Source organism: Scyliorhinus torazame, chromosome 16, assembly GCF_047496885.1.
Source record: "Scyliorhinus torazame isolate Kashiwa2021f chromosome 16, sScyTor2.1, whole genome shotgun sequence".
Classification (NCBI taxonomy): domain Eukaryota; kingdom Metazoa; phylum Chordata; class Chondrichthyes; order Carcharhiniformes; family Scyliorhinidae; genus Scyliorhinus; species Scyliorhinus torazame.
In genome coordinates this window covers 11191479-11209110 of record NC_092722.1, presented here as the reverse complement: position 1 = coordinate 11209110, position 17632 = coordinate 11191479, and the positions used below count along the sequence as shown (strand labels likewise).

The 17632-nt window shown below is 41.4% G+C and overlaps 1 protein-coding gene across 13 annotated transcripts in view; it reads right to left on the bottom strand.

The window, feature by feature from the left end:
* rerea (arginine-glutamic acid dipeptide (RE) repeats a) overlaps positions 1-17632 on the bottom strand; it is a 708059-nt gene that overhangs the window by 290988 nt on the left and 399439 nt on the right. For 10 of the 13 annotated variants that reach the window (XM_072477931.1, XM_072477930.1, XM_072477934.1 and 7 more), the window contains one exon: positions 12148-12240. The exons of the other annotated variants lie outside the window; for them this stretch is intronic. In XM_072477931.1, coding sequence (XP_072334032.1) covers positions 12148-12240 — 93 coding nt within the window. The remainder of the gene's footprint in view (positions 1-12147; positions 12241-17632) is intronic. 13 annotated transcript variants of the gene reach the window in all.

The window sequence follows — 17632 nt, the reverse complement described above, 5'->3', positions numbered from 1 at the left end:
GGTTTTATAGAATGCCTCATCACATCTTTAGTATGTACTTGCTGTATAAATATTTCCCGCAAATAGCAGCGAGATGAATAGCCAGTTAACTCATTTTGCTACTGTTGATTGCAGGGAAAATGTTGACCAGGATATCAGGTGAACTCTCCCACTCTTCTTCAAATTGCCCTGTGCAAGCTGCAATATTCTGTGATCAAACTTGAATGACTGTATATGTTAATATCTAAGCCAAGGATATTCAGCTCTTTGAGAATCCAGGAGTTAGTTTAAACTTTCATCTGAAAGGTGGCATATCCGACTGTGTGGTATTCCCTCAGCATCAGATTACATTGTATGCTCAAAGTGTCAGGAGTGGGGCTTAAAAATATGACCCTCAATTCTACTGGTTTATCCATAAAGCAAAATAAAGTCTCCATGGTCCCAGATGACCAAAGGCTGCTTTCCCTCTGAGGAGGGAGAGCTGACTGGTGGTGATTTAACCCGAGGATCGCCACACCTCAGGTGAGGGGCAAGGCTGAGAAAGCAGGGCCTTCATGAATAACCTCAAGCCGGTACGGGAATTGAACCCGTGCTGTTGTTTGGAGTTGCTCTGCATCACAAACTAGCTGTCCAGCCTATTGAGCTAAATCGGCCCCATTTAAAAAAAATCCATATGCCCCAACTAAGTCAAGCTGACACTTATGATTATTGGCAGAAGTGTTGTTCAAAGCTACTGAATTATCCATTCCCTAAGTACTGTTTGCATGCATCACATATATTTTCTTGGAATACCACCAGGCGATCCCTATAGTTGCATTGATAAAGATCCTCATCATGTTGTGATGCTGGGTCAATGCACCAAAAAATTCCCTACGTTTAATCAAATTGTGTCATAGGATCCTGAGTGCCTTGCTGAAAAGGAGTTACAAGGGAATAATTGCATAGTGCTTGTGTGATACATACATTTTACTGATCTTCAGTACAGAAGATATTACCTGCAAGAGTAAACTTTGCTCTCTATATCTTTATAAAGTTATGAATCTATTAAAACTGTCCATACCAAGCTCAAGGATACATTGCTGCTTAATGATAGGAGTGCATCTGACCATGCGACACTCCTCAATGTATTATTTTCCTCAGGTGGAATGATGTTCTTTGAGGGTCACCAAGTCTAATTGTTATTCAGTGACAGACTAAACAATGAATGGTTCAGGGAATGTTGCAGATAAGCCACAATCTAACCGAATGGCAGAAAAGACTTGAGGGGTGCCTAGCCTCTTCCTGTACCCAAATTCCTCTTGGAATGTGCTCGACAGTTTTAGGCTGCTAGTCAAACATGCAGGACAGAAGCATCTGGTTAAGATCATTTTGTATCTGTATTGGAGTAAGATGTCTGTATTATGATTTAATGCGATTATTTATACTGCTTTGTGTTACTTCATCCTTTTTGACTCATTTCCCCCTTCCATTTAGTTTTTAGTTACAATACTCTTTTTGAAATCCTTTTCTTTCTCCGAATCGTTTTTTGCATTCCAATTCATGTGGCAAAAAAAACAATGCATTCATTTTGAAATCAAATCATGAGAGCTCCTTCGATCATACCTTCCAAACCCCTGACCTCAACCATCTAGTAGGAAAGGGCAGCAGATGCGTGGAACACCACCACCTGCAGGTTTCCCTCCAAGCAACATACCAGCCCGACTTGTAACGACATCGTCCTTCCTTCGTTGTCACTGGTCAAATTCCTGGATATTCAGGGTGTGCCTGAACCTCAGGGACTGCAGCAGCTCAAGAAAGCAGCTCACCATCACCCTCTCAAAGGACAATTAGAGATGTGCAATGTCTGCACTGTAAATTCTATGATTCTATGAATGCTGGTCTAGCCAGCAACACGTGTGTCCCACGAACAAATACATTAAAAAAAAAAAATCTTTACTCAGTCAGTCCTCTGGTCAAGAGTTAGCTGACATGTCTCTAGCTCTCTAACCAAGGTTACTCTGCAACCATGATCTTCTCTCACCCAAGAATGTACCTTGGGATTTACTCAGCACTACCCCATAATGAAACAAATTAAAATCAAAGAAAAGTCAGCTAACTTGCAAGGCAAGGTGATCCAGACCCGAGAACAAAAGAGGCACAACTGAAACACGCGGAAAATAAAAGCTCATGCTGCAGGGGGTAACATACTGGGAATGGATAGAGGATCAACTGTCAATAAAGCAGAGAGTAGGCATAAATGGATCTTTTTCCAGTTGGCAAGATGCGTGCCGCAGGGATCAGTGCTGGGACCTCAACTGTTTACAATTCATGTAAATGACTTGGGTGAAAGGATTGAAGGGATAGTTGCCAAATTTGTTGATGACATAAAGATAAGTAGAAAAGTAAGCTGGGAGGAGGGCAGAAGGAGGCTACAAAAAATGGATAGGTTAAGCGAGTGGGCAAAGTTCTTGCAAATGGAGTATAATGTGGGAAAATGTGAAATTCTCCATTTTGGCAAGAAGAATTTAAAAAACATATTATCTAAATGGTGAGAGAATACAGAGCTCTGAGGTGCAGAGGGATCTGGGTGACCCAGTGTATGAACCACAAAAGGATAGTATGCAGGTACGGCAAGTAATTAGGGATGTTATCATTTATTACAAGGGGATTTGAATATAAAAGTAGGGAGGGTTGGGCTTCAGTTGCACAGGGCCATAATGAGACCACATTTGGAGTACTGTGTACAGTACTGGTCACCTTATTTAAGGAACGATGTGTTAGAAGCAGTTCAGCGGTTTATCAGAGCAATGCCTGGAATTGGGTGGGTTGTCTTATGACGAAAGGTTGGACAGGGTAGGCTTGCATCCACTGCAGTTTAGTAGACGAGACAACTTGATTGAAATATGCAAGATCCTGAGGGGCCTTGATAGAGTGGATCTGGAGAGGATCTTTCCTCTTGTGGGAGAATCTAAAACCAGGGGTCACTGTTTAAAAATAAGGGATCAACCATTTAAAACAGGGATGAGGCAAAATATTTTCACTCAGATGGCTGAGAGTCTTTGGAATTCTCTTTCTGAAAAGGCAGTGGAAGCAGAGACTTTGAATATTTTTAAGGCAGAGGTGGACAGATTATTGGTAAGCAAGGGGGTGATAAGTTATCAGAGGATGTCTGGATGCAGGTTAGGTGACTATCAGTACAGCCATGATATGATTAAATGGTGGAACAGGCTCTAGTGGCTGAAAGGCCGACTCTTACTTGCTGTTCCTATGTAGGTTTCACAGTTATTCTTCCTTTGAGATGGAGCTGCTTTGTTTGCAAAGTACTTAATCTAGCTCCAGTGCAGACGTGACAAAGCTTATTGCTCTCAGCCTGGTCAGTGAGAAAGCAGCCTACGGCCATCTGGGAATATGGCACCTTTACTTTATCTGTGAGCCACGTGATAATAATAATCTTTATTAGTGTCACAAGTTGGAATACAATAACACTGCCATGAAGTTACTGTGACAATCCCCTAGTCGCCACACCCCGGCGCCTGTTCGGTTACACTGAGGGAGAATACAGAATGTCCAAATTACCTAACAGCACGTCTTTTGGGACTTGTGGGAGGAAATCGGAGCACCCGGAGGAATCCCACACAGACATGGGGAGAACGTGCAGTCTCTGCACAGTGACCCAAGCGGGAATCGAAACTGGGACCCTGGCACTGTGAAGCAATAGTGCTAACCACTGCTACCGTGCCGCCCAATTAACCACTCAAAACACCTTTCAAAAATTTGAACGATATAGAAACTTTAATCATCAACAAAGACGTAGCACAGTTGCTTCACAGTGCCAGGGTCCCAGGTTTGATTCCAGCTTGGGTCACTGTCTGTGCGGGGTCTGCACATTCTCCCAGTGTCTGCATGGGTTTCCTCCGGGTGCTCCGGTTTCCTCACACAAGTCTCGAAAGACGTGCTTGTTAGGTGAATTGGACTTTCTCAATTCTCCCTCAGTGCACCCGAACAGGCGCCGGAATGTGGCGACTAGGGGATTTTCACAGTAACTTCATTGCAGTGTTAATGTAAGCCTACTTGTGACAATAACGATTATTAAACAAAAAGGCAATTCCAAAATGGTGAACATTATAAATCAGTAACCCCTGTCCTGCATTTTGAAATAGAAGTATGCTTTTAATATATTCTACTTAGAATTTCCTTTAGCACTTTGTATGCCAATCCTGGTTATAGAAAGTACATCAACTAAGGATTTTTGAAAATAGAAAACCTAGATTCATTTAAATCAAGTAAGCCCAAAATATTGAATTTGATCTAACAGGAGCAATATCAGAGTAATGAAGCTGCACAAACACATTTTGTTAGACTTTCCTTCCCTGTGCCAAAAACACTGAATGAAGTCAAAGGTTGTAAACTAAACTATTTACAGCATGGGCAAGCCCAGAAAATAAAAAAGGATATTAATATTAACCCACTCATCAAATCCTGCAATAATATGAAAATGTCGCCATCTGGAGTTCCTACTATCTCCTTTTGTGGCGCAATGTCAAATCTTGTTTGATAACACTCTGATGAAGAACCTTGGAACCTTTCACTACGTTAACAGCACTGAATCATTTTAAGTTGTCTTCTCCAGATTAGTAGCAAAATTGACAAATCCAGTTGTTTTTAGTAATTAAAGAGTTAAAATTGAACATACTCCCTAACCTCACAGTATACTTCATTAATCCCGGCCTTTTTTTTTAAAACAAAAAGGGAATCTGGAATGTATCTGAATGTTAAGAAGCAGCAGGAAATTGGGCACAAAAATGGTTGATGCAACAAAGATGGTAACTATAGCAACACCAATTTAATTTTTTTTTGGTTCCACAGCTGCAACGGATTAAAGAAAATGACAAGATGTTCGCATTGAAAGTGCACCGTTGCTATAGCTACACTGTAGATTTCATGTTACAGCAAGCCCAGCAATGCCCAGAATTTCTATGTCTGTGCTTGTGTGAAGTAATGCTTTGCGAGTATATGGCTGCATTTATTTTTATACAGGGTTGGTCCTTGAAGATTAATTGTTGCCTTCATATATATGATTTGAAATAGTGCATCTGATCATTTTTCTAAACAAAAGATTCCATTTAAGTACACATGGAAGCACGTCCAAAATTTTGAGTTTCTGTAACAGCCTTTATTCATAATAAACTAGAGACACAATGTGCCTTTCTGAAAAAATAAAATACATTTTCAAGTATCTTTTAAAATGTGACTAGCCCTTCCTCAAAGTAACACCTTCAATTGTGTTTCTGTAAAGGAAATAATGATTTTGGTATCGGTCATGCTGATCCATGATTTTTAGCACAAGTATGTGACAGGATACCTTGTGACAGAAATGTTAATGCTGTGTGTGCACTTTAAGAATTTCTTTCCAGTTTGAAGCTTACTAATTGTAAAGATACTTGCATTAGTAGATAATCTTCTCATGTTCAAGTCCCTCAAAGTGTTTTGCATACAATGGATTGCTCAGTCAAGTAAACAAACACCCATTTTGGATCAGCGATTCCACAACAAACAGCAATGCGACCAATGACCAGTTAATCCCCTTTAGTGGTATGGGTTGAGGAGGAATGTTGATCAGTGCATCGGGAAAACTCCTCGGCCTTCTTCAAAAATTGCCACCGCAATTTTTAACAACTAAGGGAATGGGGATCTTCATATATTTTGTGCAATGGTTTTTTTTTAAATAGACATCATTTGCCAAATGTTAACAGCAAATTATTCCTGCTTCCATCCTCCAGTTACTTGGCTAAAGATTAATGTAGAAGTCGCTCGGATTGATGTGCAAGAAGAAACCCTTATGCCTCTCATGATCCTGCTCATGGGAAGAAAATTAATATTTGTTTCTTCCAGTACCCCAACCAATCACTCGTTTGCTTCCATGTTACAGCTTGTCCTATTTTTAAAACTATATATATTTGAAAACTAGGCATTAAAGGTAAATGTATATGTGGCATTAGGAGGACTAAAGAGACAAAAGGAGAGAGAATTTTGTTTTTGCGGTTTTGTGTCCGTACTGGACTTCCAATTTATAATCCTCTATATTTGTTCATCTTTCACACACTGTCTGGCTCACATCATTCCTGTAATTATCTCTATATTTCTCCTTCTCTCATTCTCTTCTATATATCCCCTTTGCGTATCTCTTTCTCTCTCTCATTATATATTGAATATCTGGGTCAGGTAAAGAAGATTAATGGGATGTGCTCCAACGCTAACATGCATGGGTGCAAAAAAATGAGGGAGGGGGTTGAAAGATGGGGCAGGGAGGGAGGGGATTCAAATTCAGAAAGTTGGATATAGGTTGGGAAGAAATCATAGGTGCGTTGGAAACCAGGCTACAGTAATCTGGGATTTGACCTTGTGACCGAGGCTAATTGGCTTTCCTGATGTTCGGGCGGAAGTAGTGTCACAGCTGTGGCAGACACAAACACGTCCAGGCATTGTTAGAACTGGAGCAGATTAAAAACAAACTATGGATAGACTTTTAGGTTTATGGCCTAATATTGAGAAGCCAAGTAAAGGTATAAAGTTGTAGCAGGAGGAAGGGAAATGCACTGAGGAGACAGAGGTCTGAAGACTAACAGAGAGGGAGCCTTGCAGATCAAAAGTATGAACCGAAACAGGGTTGGGTGGAGGGAATGGCGGCAACCATCGTGATACTAGTCAAGATGCTCATATTTAGGTTGGGGACACACTGACATGCTATCGTTAACGGCTGTTAATAATTTTGAGGCGACACACAAGATGAATTAAGACCGACAGGTCAAGTATTTTGCTGTTGGTGATCCTGTTCCATTTCCATTGGCTGTTAGGAGTCCCCGAGCTGATCTGAGAGAAGAAATGAAAGAGTTCTTGGAAAGAGCTGAGTGGGAGGAATGAAGAGCAGTACTTGGTTACGGAACAAATGGTGCATAAGAACTTTAAAGAGCACTGGGAGGGCCTTAAGGATTGAAGCCTGAACAAGTAACAAAGCAGATATTGGATGGATTAGGTTAAAATAGAGGAATGGATAGAGTAGAAATGAAGATTATTAGTGATAGATGACAATGGATTGAATTTATTTTTCAAATGATCAGCAATACATGGAAGCTGTTTGCAATATTCTACACCCACATACACATAAAGTAGTTCAGAAATAAATGAAGGAAAGAAAATGAGGGTGACGGAGGGGGCAGACACAAATACTGTGGTAGAAAGAGATAAGAGAATGAAGGGCAGACTATGTGTTAAAAGCATAAGAACGAGCATGGATGAAACAGAACGTGAAACAAAACATTTAAATCCATGTGGAGACAGAAAGGGGTCGCTAGCATAGCATTACAGACACCCCTCCCCCCTCCAAGAAGAAAAAAATGGCAGAACAGAATAGTCCGATATCTGTGGACTGCTTCCTTTGGTTACCCTGCACTGCACAATCCAGGAGCTGATTGTATTGTTAATGAGGTTCTGCATGTTGCTATTTGATTTTTACGGTGCATCCTCCTCATTATTTTTATAGATTTACTCTCTACCTTGCTTTCTTTTCCAGTTGAGGAGGTGAAATTGGTGCTTTTGAAGGTCATTTAGGTGATTCAAGTGGAGCAGGCTGAACAATCAGCTTTCCAATCTCATTTTGACACCAAAAAAAGACATTACTCCTCCTTTCTGTAATGGTGCCAATTATCTGTCAAGTGGCCTAGTCAACACTTGAAAAATGTGCCCAATTACATCACAGTTCAAGTATTGGGGAGCCACTGAACTATAATTCATGACCTACTGAAATTAACTCCTCGAATATCTTAGAACACCAGCACATCCCATCTCTCTGCTCTTCACCCCCCCCCCCCCCCCCCCCCCTCCCACCCCATCTAAGAAAAAGTGACTCATTAAAGGTTTGATTATACTCAACACCATTACATCCTGGGTGTGGGCTTCTCTCCATTGGTCTAATATATGCTTCCCCGATGTCTATGTCGATGTATTTACGTTGCGTATTTATCATATGTCCTATGTTTTTCATGTCTGGAACAATCTGCCTGGACTGCACGCAGAACAATACTTTTCCACTGCACCTCGGTGCACGTGACAATCAATCTAAATCTAATCTTTAAATTTTAAAAATAATAACAAAAGAAATCTTAAAATCTCACCCTCATCTGGATCACACCTTTTGATGCTCTGGTGTAAATTAGCAAGGTTTAGTCAGGAATTAAAAATATGCTATTTTAAATAAAGAGCAAGGAAGGCGTAAATCATAAAAAGGAACAGGCTGGTAGGAGGTTTCATTTGAGTTTTGCTTTAAGCGGTCATTTCTATTTAAATGGATTGTGAAAATTCACCCTGATTAAGAATGAATTATTTCCAAATCTTTATTTTCCATCAGGAAATGATGTCTGAGTTAATCATGAGGCTCCACATTTAGTCTAAGAAATATGACATTAGAATCAAAGAATGGTTACAGCACAGGAGGCCTTTCAGCTTAGCCGAGTCTTTGCCAGCCCACTGCCTTTCCTGGTTTCTGGTTTCCTTTCAGCTACTGATCCAATTCCCCTCCAAAGGCCATGGTTGAAGTTGCCTCCAGCACCCTCTCGGGAGGTGCGTTCCAGATTATAACCGCAGTCTGCTTTGAAAAGCTTTTTCTCATGCCACCTTTGGTTCTTTCGCCAATCAGATAAGGTCAACGTCATTTGGTGCTTGACCCTTCCGCAACGGGGTCAAATCCCTTCCATCTACTCTGTCCGGACTCCTCATGATTTTGAACACCTCTAACAAATCTCCTCTCAGCCTTCTCTTCTCGAAGGAGAACAACCCACGTACTCCGATCTATCCCTGTAAATGATGTTCCTTATCCCTGGTACCATTCTCGCACATCTTTTCTGCACTCTTTGCAAAACCTTCACATCTTTCCTAAAGTGCAGTGCCAAGGAACACAACACTCTAGTGATGGCCGAAGTGTTTTACAAAGATGCATCATAATTTCCTTGCTTTTGTACCCTTTTTCCTCTATTTCAAAAGCCCAGAATCGCATTGCGCCTTTTCATCTACTTTTTCAGCCTTGAATAATTTGTGCTCATGTACTCGAGTCTCTCTGTTCCTGCACCGTTACAATTGCATTGTTATTTTATATTGTGTCTCCTTGATCTTTCTATCAAAATGTGCCATTTGACACTTCTCTGTGTTAGCTTTCATCCACCGCATGTCCATCCATTCCATTAGTCGGTGTCCATTTGAGGTCTGTAAGTCATAAGGACTTGCAAATTTTGAAATTGTGGCCTGAACAGCCAAGTCATTAACATCAAGAAAAGCAGTGTTCCTAGTACCAACCCTTGGGGTACCCCACCGTATACATTCCATGAGCCTAAGACACAACTGTTTATCACTGCTCTCCATTTCCTATCTCTCAGCCAACCTCATGTCCATGCCTTCACTGTCTCGTTTTTTCATGAGCTTCACGTTTGCTGGCAAGCCGGTTTTGAGGCACTTTATCAAATGCCTTTTGAAAGTTCCCATGCTCCACATCAGCCACACTATCCTCATCAAAAATCTTTTCTTTTGTTTCATAATAATAATCTTTATTAGTGTCACAAGTAGGCTCACATTAACACTTCACTGAAGTTACTGTGATAATCCCCTAACCGCCACACTCCGGCGCCTGTTCGGGTACACGGAGGGAGAATTCAGAATGTCCAATTCACCTAACAAGTGGCGCTGTGAAGCAACAGTGCTAACCACTGTGCTACTGTGCAGCATTATTTGGCCAGTGTAGCTTTCAAAATGAAAGTAAAGGAAAAAAGTAAATGAGAGTTTCGCAAGCATTGAGTGCATTTTGCAACCATATTATTTTTAAGAACTAAAAGCTGATTTTATGAAATAAATGGGCAAAATCTCCCAAGCCCCGGCATGTGCGTAGGGGGAGAATATGGCGGGAAGCCCAGAAATTGTTTTCATGTCGGCGTTAATTTACAGTGAGATATTCCGCTGTTGCCTGTCATGGCGAGTTGGAAAACTTGCTGGAGGCTGGCGTGAAACTAACTTGCATCCCGTTGTAGAAGGGTCTTTAGTTGGCGGATTAGTTGCCTTAATACCCTGCATTCATTTTAACCAGCTGCTTGCCTATATTTCATGGAAATAGGTACTTAGCAAAGCATGATGGATATTTAGCCTTAGTTCAGTCAAGAGTTCTGTATGAAATAGTCAGAAGGTCATACAATGTAAACAAGCATACAGCTGCACATTGTTTTGCTGACAGCATACAATTGTTATTTTTCTTAGGCAAGGAACCCAAGGCCTGTTATTAAAATCTAACTCCGGCCTGCTCGGTTTTCTGTCTCTTGCTAATCTAAAGAATGCTTTCTGACCTAGACATTGTTTACTGTACCACATAAATTGCCTGCCTTTACCTGTGTAAAGCGGGGACAATTGGAATAACTGTGGTCTCTCCAACCCCCCCACGAACTTCGTGTTTAATTAAAGGACCGTTGGCGAAAACCCGAAGTGCTGACTTATAATTTCTTCGACAAATTGGCGTAGTCGTGCAGTTTCCCTAATTTAACGGGAAGTGAACCCCGAAACAAATCCCTAAACAGGAATCTCTCAGCTGAAAGGGAGAGAGCGATAGCGCGACCCCAGCTGAAAGGGGGGTCTGCAGCTCAGCAGCCTTATTTTCTGGCCAGTGACTCAAACTTGGAGAGTTATCTTAAATAATAAATTAATTATAGCTGCATGAGAAGAACAAAGGTGCCTTAGAGACTAAAAACAAAACCTGAACAATCAACAGGCTTTGAGATTCGCAAAAGGACTGACACCGATGAGCGCTCCTTGTAGTATTTGTTAATAATTTCCCACGGTCCTTGTTGTTATATGTATATGCTCTAAAGTATTTTTCAGAAGCCATGATGGGCAATAAACTTGGACGCTCCCTTACAGGTCATCCCGAAGCCTCGGTAAAGACATCCAGAGCGAGAAAGAAGGTGAACTACTTAAAGAAGACAGATGAGGGAGTCAAAATGAGTAAGACAAGGAAACGAAACAATCGTAAAGCAACGGAATGAGGTAGGAAAACCAATATGTCCTGCATAGGAATCTAATGAAGCTGACCCCCTCTAAAAACAAAAAAAACCCAGTGAAATAGAAGATTAAGGTAAAAGCGTAACAGATGGGTTCCTATCTAAAGGGAATTCAGATTTGTCTGCAGCCATGAGATAAGGTGACCGGTTAACTGTGATATTTGTGAGCTGTGAGAATGTGTGTTTTGTTTAACCAATTAATTTTAGTCAAAGCATGAAGTGCTAAGTGGGTTGTATTTTTTATTGTCTGTCATTATGAGTCCGAGATTATAACTTAAGTGATTTGTGTTGAGATTTCTCTAATGCACTGAAACATTGGAAATTAAAATCAGTTTAAAAGAAAGAAAGTGCCTTTACGAATAAAAGTAATTGAATATGAATAACTTTTTAGATTATGTGAAAAGACGTAAATGGCATCATTCCAAGTTCTCCGCCCCCTTAGGTTCTGCAGGAAACATTAACCATTTCAGCAGATAGTTGACCTTTTCTGAATTGATAAAGAAAAATATACGTCTCTAAGAATAGCTAATGCCTATAAAATCAATCATTGGAAATTGATTTAAATGAAATGAAAAATGAAATGAAAATCGCTTATTGTCACAACTAGGCTTCAATGAAGTTACTGTGAAAAGCCCCTAGTCGCCACATTCCGGCGCCTGTTCAGGGAGGCTGGTACGGGAATTGAACAGTGCTGCTGGCCTGCGTTGGTCTGCATTAAAAGCCAGCTATTTAGCCCAGTGTGCTAAACCAGCCCCATGCCCCCTCCCAGGGGATGTTTTGCTGCTTCTAAAATACTCTTATGGTGCATCTTGGCCAGCTTTGAAGGATGGGATTGCAGTCCCACCCGGCATAAATGGGGGCTGGGTTCCCAATAATGATAATCATTTGAATGAAGGAAATGAGTCCCTCGAACACTGGTTAGCAAATAGAGGGAAAGAGGCTATCATGCAAGGGGCCAAGAAGCATTTAACCCCCAGGAAGGATGTACCCCACCTAGCGACACCTTCCCCTATTAGGCAGACAGACACTCTGCAAATTAGGAGCGGTAATACATTGCATTGATAATGGAATGTTTATAGAACTGTCTCAAATACGAGCTCACCAGCTGCAAAATTTAATAACTTCTGAGCCTGCGCCCGATCGCTCTGTGTCTGTGTTGTATGCTGGCAGCTGAACGGTAACCCTTACAGTACCACTGTTAAAAAAAAAAAAAAAAAAAGTTTAAAAAACTGTAGGAAGTCTTACAAAAGGTTAATGACCCTTGGGCACAACTATTAAAACACCTGATAGAGTCCAGACGAGAGAATATAGTGACCCATTGCATGGCTTGGTATGCTCGTGAGAATGAGCAGCCATACAATTTACAAGCGCAATGTCACCGAGGAAAGCAGACAACATTGCATGTCACCCCATTTTTATTTTTCGGTGTTGTGGGTTTAGGAATTGACCCATAGGATGGGTTTAACCTCAGAACCCCATTTAACATTGGCCATAAGATATCCCGCTAAGGCAAAGCAAATAGGAGAACTGATGAAAGAGGCCAGAGGAAAAAAAGTAATACATCAGATGGATGTTGAAATAGACAGACAAAATTGCCTGATAAGAGTTTTATGGCAAACAGGAGGGCAAAGTGACCTGGAAAGAGGAGCAATTGCCCGCTACATTTGAAAGACAACAACCTCCCCAAGAGACCCATCATTTACTCCGTTCAATCCTGGCCCAGGTACTGCCACATCTATGGGCCCCAACATAAAAATCATGTTGGAAAAGTACATTCTGCCCCAGTGCATAGGGTGCAGTTACAGAAGAACATTGCCCTGCCCTGCTTAAAACTATACAGATTGGCACTGGAAGCAGAAAAAGGGATAGAGGGAGTGATCAATGCACTATTACAGCGAGGGGTGCTGTAGAGAACACAGCCCCTGTTACACCTCTATACTCCCCATTCCAAAGGTAGGAAGACCCAACGAGTGGTGGTTTGTGCAAGATCTCAGAGCTATCAATAAAATTATCACTATTGCTCCATTGGTGCCGGACACAAGTGTCATTTCGTCTTCTATACCACCAACTACGGATACTTTCTCAGCCTTTTTCTCCATACCATTGCACCCAGAAAGTCAATATCTATTTGCCTTTACATATCGGAATCAACAGTATTAAGAGACTAGGACGAGTGCCAGTTGTCTGCAGGCTCAACATTCCCTCAATATGATGGCGATTTATTGATAGCCTCAGAGGGAGGGCTAGTTTGTCAACAGAATACCCTTTTGTTATTATCACATCTGGCAGAAAGAGGGCATGGGGAAGATCCACAGTATATGTTAGATTGGAGATCAGCTGGATACGATATGAATAGGTTTAAAAGATGGTGGTGGCCTAGATTTAATGTAACATGCCAGATGCCCAGTTTGATCCTTCCCAATTGTACTGGAGTCCCAAAGGGTAGTATATGCTTTAGGAAACATAAAACGTATGGGACCTACCCAGTCGGCACAAGTCAGTGTGATCAGACCTTGAATTGGCAACCCCCTATGCTCCGCCTTACAGTTAAAGGGCTATTCACCTTTGACTGGTCAGCGGTTGAAAATCAAACTAGTGGAGGCCCCTGGGGAGGGGATCTGATTAGACTAATGATGACTGATAGTAAAGGAAACCTGACCGCATATAACGGCACGTATTTTATCTGTGGACTTCAGGCGTATCCCGTGGTTACCAGAAAATAGGGAAGGTTCCTGCTCTTTGGGACACGTAGTCCCTTATGTGCATCACGTTCAGCAATTGCAGGACCATCCCCATCACAGGACGACACAAAGTATTATGACATGGGCACAAATGCTGGAAATAATGATACCACCATTAGGAATAGCCACTAATGCATATGAGGATGGGGGATGGGACTTAAGCTTTGGGTGGTTGGGATCATTAGGACAGAGGTTTGTGATTTGGATTATAATCATCGTTGTAATCCTGACTGTCGTATGGTTACTGATTAAATGTTGCTCGGGATGTTGTCACGGCATGGGAGCGAGTATGTCAGCATTGTCTCCGTGGTCCCAGCAACTTAACAATCAGGTGCCTGTCACACGTCCATTCCCCTTACATTATACCCCACCCTTTGCTGCTGAGGACACTGTAATGTACTAACAATGTGTTGATCATAACATCAACGAGGAGGGAATTGTAGAAGGGACTTTAGTTGGCGGATTAGTTGCCTTAATACCCTTCATTCATTTTAACCAGCTGCTTGCCTATATCTCATAAAAATAGGCACTTAGCAAAGCATGATGGATATTTAGCCTTATTTCAGTCAAGAGTTCTGTATGAAACAGTCAGAAGGTCATACAATGTAAACAAGCATATAGCTGCACATTGTTTTGCTGACAGCATACAATTATTATTTTTCTTAGGCAAGGAACCCAACGCCTGTTATTAAAATCTAACTCCAGCCTGCTCGGTTTTCGGTCTCTTGCTAATCTAAAGAATGCTTTCTGTCCTAGATATTGTTTACTGTACCATATAAATTGCCTGCCTTTACCTCTGTAAAGCGGGGACAATTGGAATAACTGTGGTCTCTCCAACTCCCCCAGAAATGTTGTGTTTAATTTAAAGACTTTTGGCGAAAACTCGAAGTGCTGATTTATAATTTCTTCGACACCTGTTAATGGGATGTGGATTAAGGCCCAACACCCCATTGCCAGATTCTCTGCAACACCAGTGGAAACACTTTTGGAACAATGTGATGTCCAGATGTCGGGGCCCACCTGAACAACACCTTGAGGCTGCCCCCCAGAGTTCGGGATGGAAGCTGACAGCAACCCTGGACCCTGAAACGCCAGTGCAGTGAGTCAGGGGAGCATCTGCAGGTGGACCTTCCAGATTTGGAGGGGGTCCATCTTCAAGCTTTAGAATGTTCCCGGAGAGCCATCTCCATTTTCAGAAGGTTCATCTTCTTTCTTCAATAGTGGATCAGTGATGTTGGGCACATTCTCAGTATGGCACCTGGACACAACAACGGACTCGGCACCATCAGGTCTGCCCTGCCACAGAATGCGGAGCAGAACACCTTGGTGCATAACCAACGAGGTCGGGGCTGGAAGATATGGCATCTTTACCCCCGGCTTCTGAAGTGGGACATACTCCATGTCCCTGCCCCACCATGGGACTTTGTCCCAAAATGGGAGAATTCCAACCAATGACCACCATTTTACTCAAACTTTCACTTGTATCATTTCAATTATATAAGTCCAAACGTTCAACTGATTCCCAGTAGTCCCATCCATTTCGGTTTCTATCTGCATTGTTATTTTGACAACCATCCTATAACAGGTTGTGAAATAAAAAAATCTAAAAACAAAAATTCAATATCACTACAACAGTAGAAAAGAGCTGTAGAAAATTTGGGTGGCACAATCAAGGACAGCTGTGTGTTTGAAAGAGAACAGTTTTATCTCTCAAAATGTTGTTACCATCTACAATATGGAGAAGATGGATACCAATTTTAACAATAGCAACACACTGAGGGAATCAGCTGTCTTTGATATTAACCAACTCTAGTTTGACTTCATGGTTCATGTCATCAGGATCCAAGTGCAGAGAAATTCCTTCATTGCTTGCTACGTCAGTGGGACACTGGGTGATAGAAAGGGGGAAGATCCCAGCTTGCACTGAATTCAATGATTTTACCCAGGATTCTTCCTGCTCTGATCCTAATTCAGTGAATTCAGCTAGGATATACTGGTCAGCAGACGGTACACTGGGTCCCACACTGTCGAGCAGTCTGCCAACACAAACAACTTCCAGTTACATTGCGCTCATTGGTGGTAAAATGCCCCAAATTACTCCCCAGGAGCATTATTGAACAAAATCAAAATGACTCCAATTCTACTTTTGTGAAAAGTTGTGATAGCTTGAAGCCAAAGAAGCTTATGTCACAAAATTTCATTGAAATTTCGGTTTTCCACAAAACAAACAGTAATAGAAAAGTAAAAGTATCTTAAAGTTAGAGATTTCAATTCTAAAGTTGCGTATTAATTAAAAGATTAAACACCTTCATTCACAAACCAATGTTATTGTACACATATATGCAAGTTAAATTTATAATGAAATGTAGATGTAGTAGAATTCTAAGAGTAGTAGTTACAGAACTGATTCAGAACAACACACCACTTTGATACTGGGAACTGAACTCTCACAGGTACACAACTTCACGTATGCAGGTTTGCGTGCTTCGTCTATTGAATGATTTAAGGGCATGGATAGGAATGGCCATTGTTGCAGCATTAAAAGAACTTGTGCTTTGTTTATATCGTGTCCAGGACTCAGCATCGGAGTTATACGCAATGCGGTGATGAGCACAAGCAGTGTGAGATGGACTCCCTGAGGAGGCTCTGCACAGCAGCACTCGACAGCAGACTCCAGAATCTCTGCAAAATAACATTGCAGAAACACAGAAGTGGCAGCAGGATTGCACCCAAAAAGACGCGTATACCACAAACCTCATATTTCCATTGAAAACAATGAACTATAGTACTGATATGAGACACCATTATGAAATACAGGCTCCACAGAATTCTTGTGTAATGCACTATTTTGAAATCACCTACATACGTGTGCAGGTTCACAGAGGTCACTTATATAATTTGCCATTTGGTCGATAAAGGTCTCTTATACAATGTACAATTGGAACAAAAGATCTTTTATTTATACAGCGTTTTCCACATCCTCAGGACATCCCAAAATGCTTCACCAATCAATGAGTTGCTTTTAAGAGGAATCTCAATTGTGAGGTAGGCAAATGCAGAGTCAATCTGTACACATCCTCCCTCGTCCCCGGCTTAACATCTCATTTGAAAAATGGCACCTCCGACATTGCAGCATTCCCTCAGCAATGCAATGAAGTACCGACCTAGATCATGTGCTTCAGCCCTGGAATGGGAGTCAAACCCACAACTGCAACTCAGACGCAAGATTGCTCTGAGGGAGCCAAGAAGACAATATGCAAAATATTTTAATTGCCCATCTAAACATAAGCATTTCTGGCAATTCAAGCATTTTCCTGGAACCCCTGTGATAATACTGTGGGAACCACATGCACATCACTGGTAGTTACCTTTATTTCATTCATTAAAGGGATGTGGGTGTTGCTGGCTAGGGCAGCATTAATTGCCCATCCCCAACTGCCCTTGAGAAGATGGTGGCTAGCTGCCTTCTTGAACTGCTGCAGTCCACATGGTGTAGGTATACCCACAATGCTGTTAGGGAGAGACTTCCAGGATTTTGACCCAGCGATAAGTGAAGGAACTGCGATATATTGATATATACCTGAAAATACTTTAACAAAATAGCTAATGCAGCATAATTATTTTAAACTCTAGGAATTGAACTAGAACTCATTTTTAAATTCGCATCACTGAGCGGTCTACGCTTCGAAGTCAAAAAAAATCATTGAAAATGATTTGTCAGAAAACCTATCAATTGGTGATCAATTTTCAATTATGAGCAATAGCATTATTGATCAAGCTATAACTAAATGATATATTTTGGGCTATGAGTTGATTTTAAGGCGCTGCATTCATAATTTATAAATG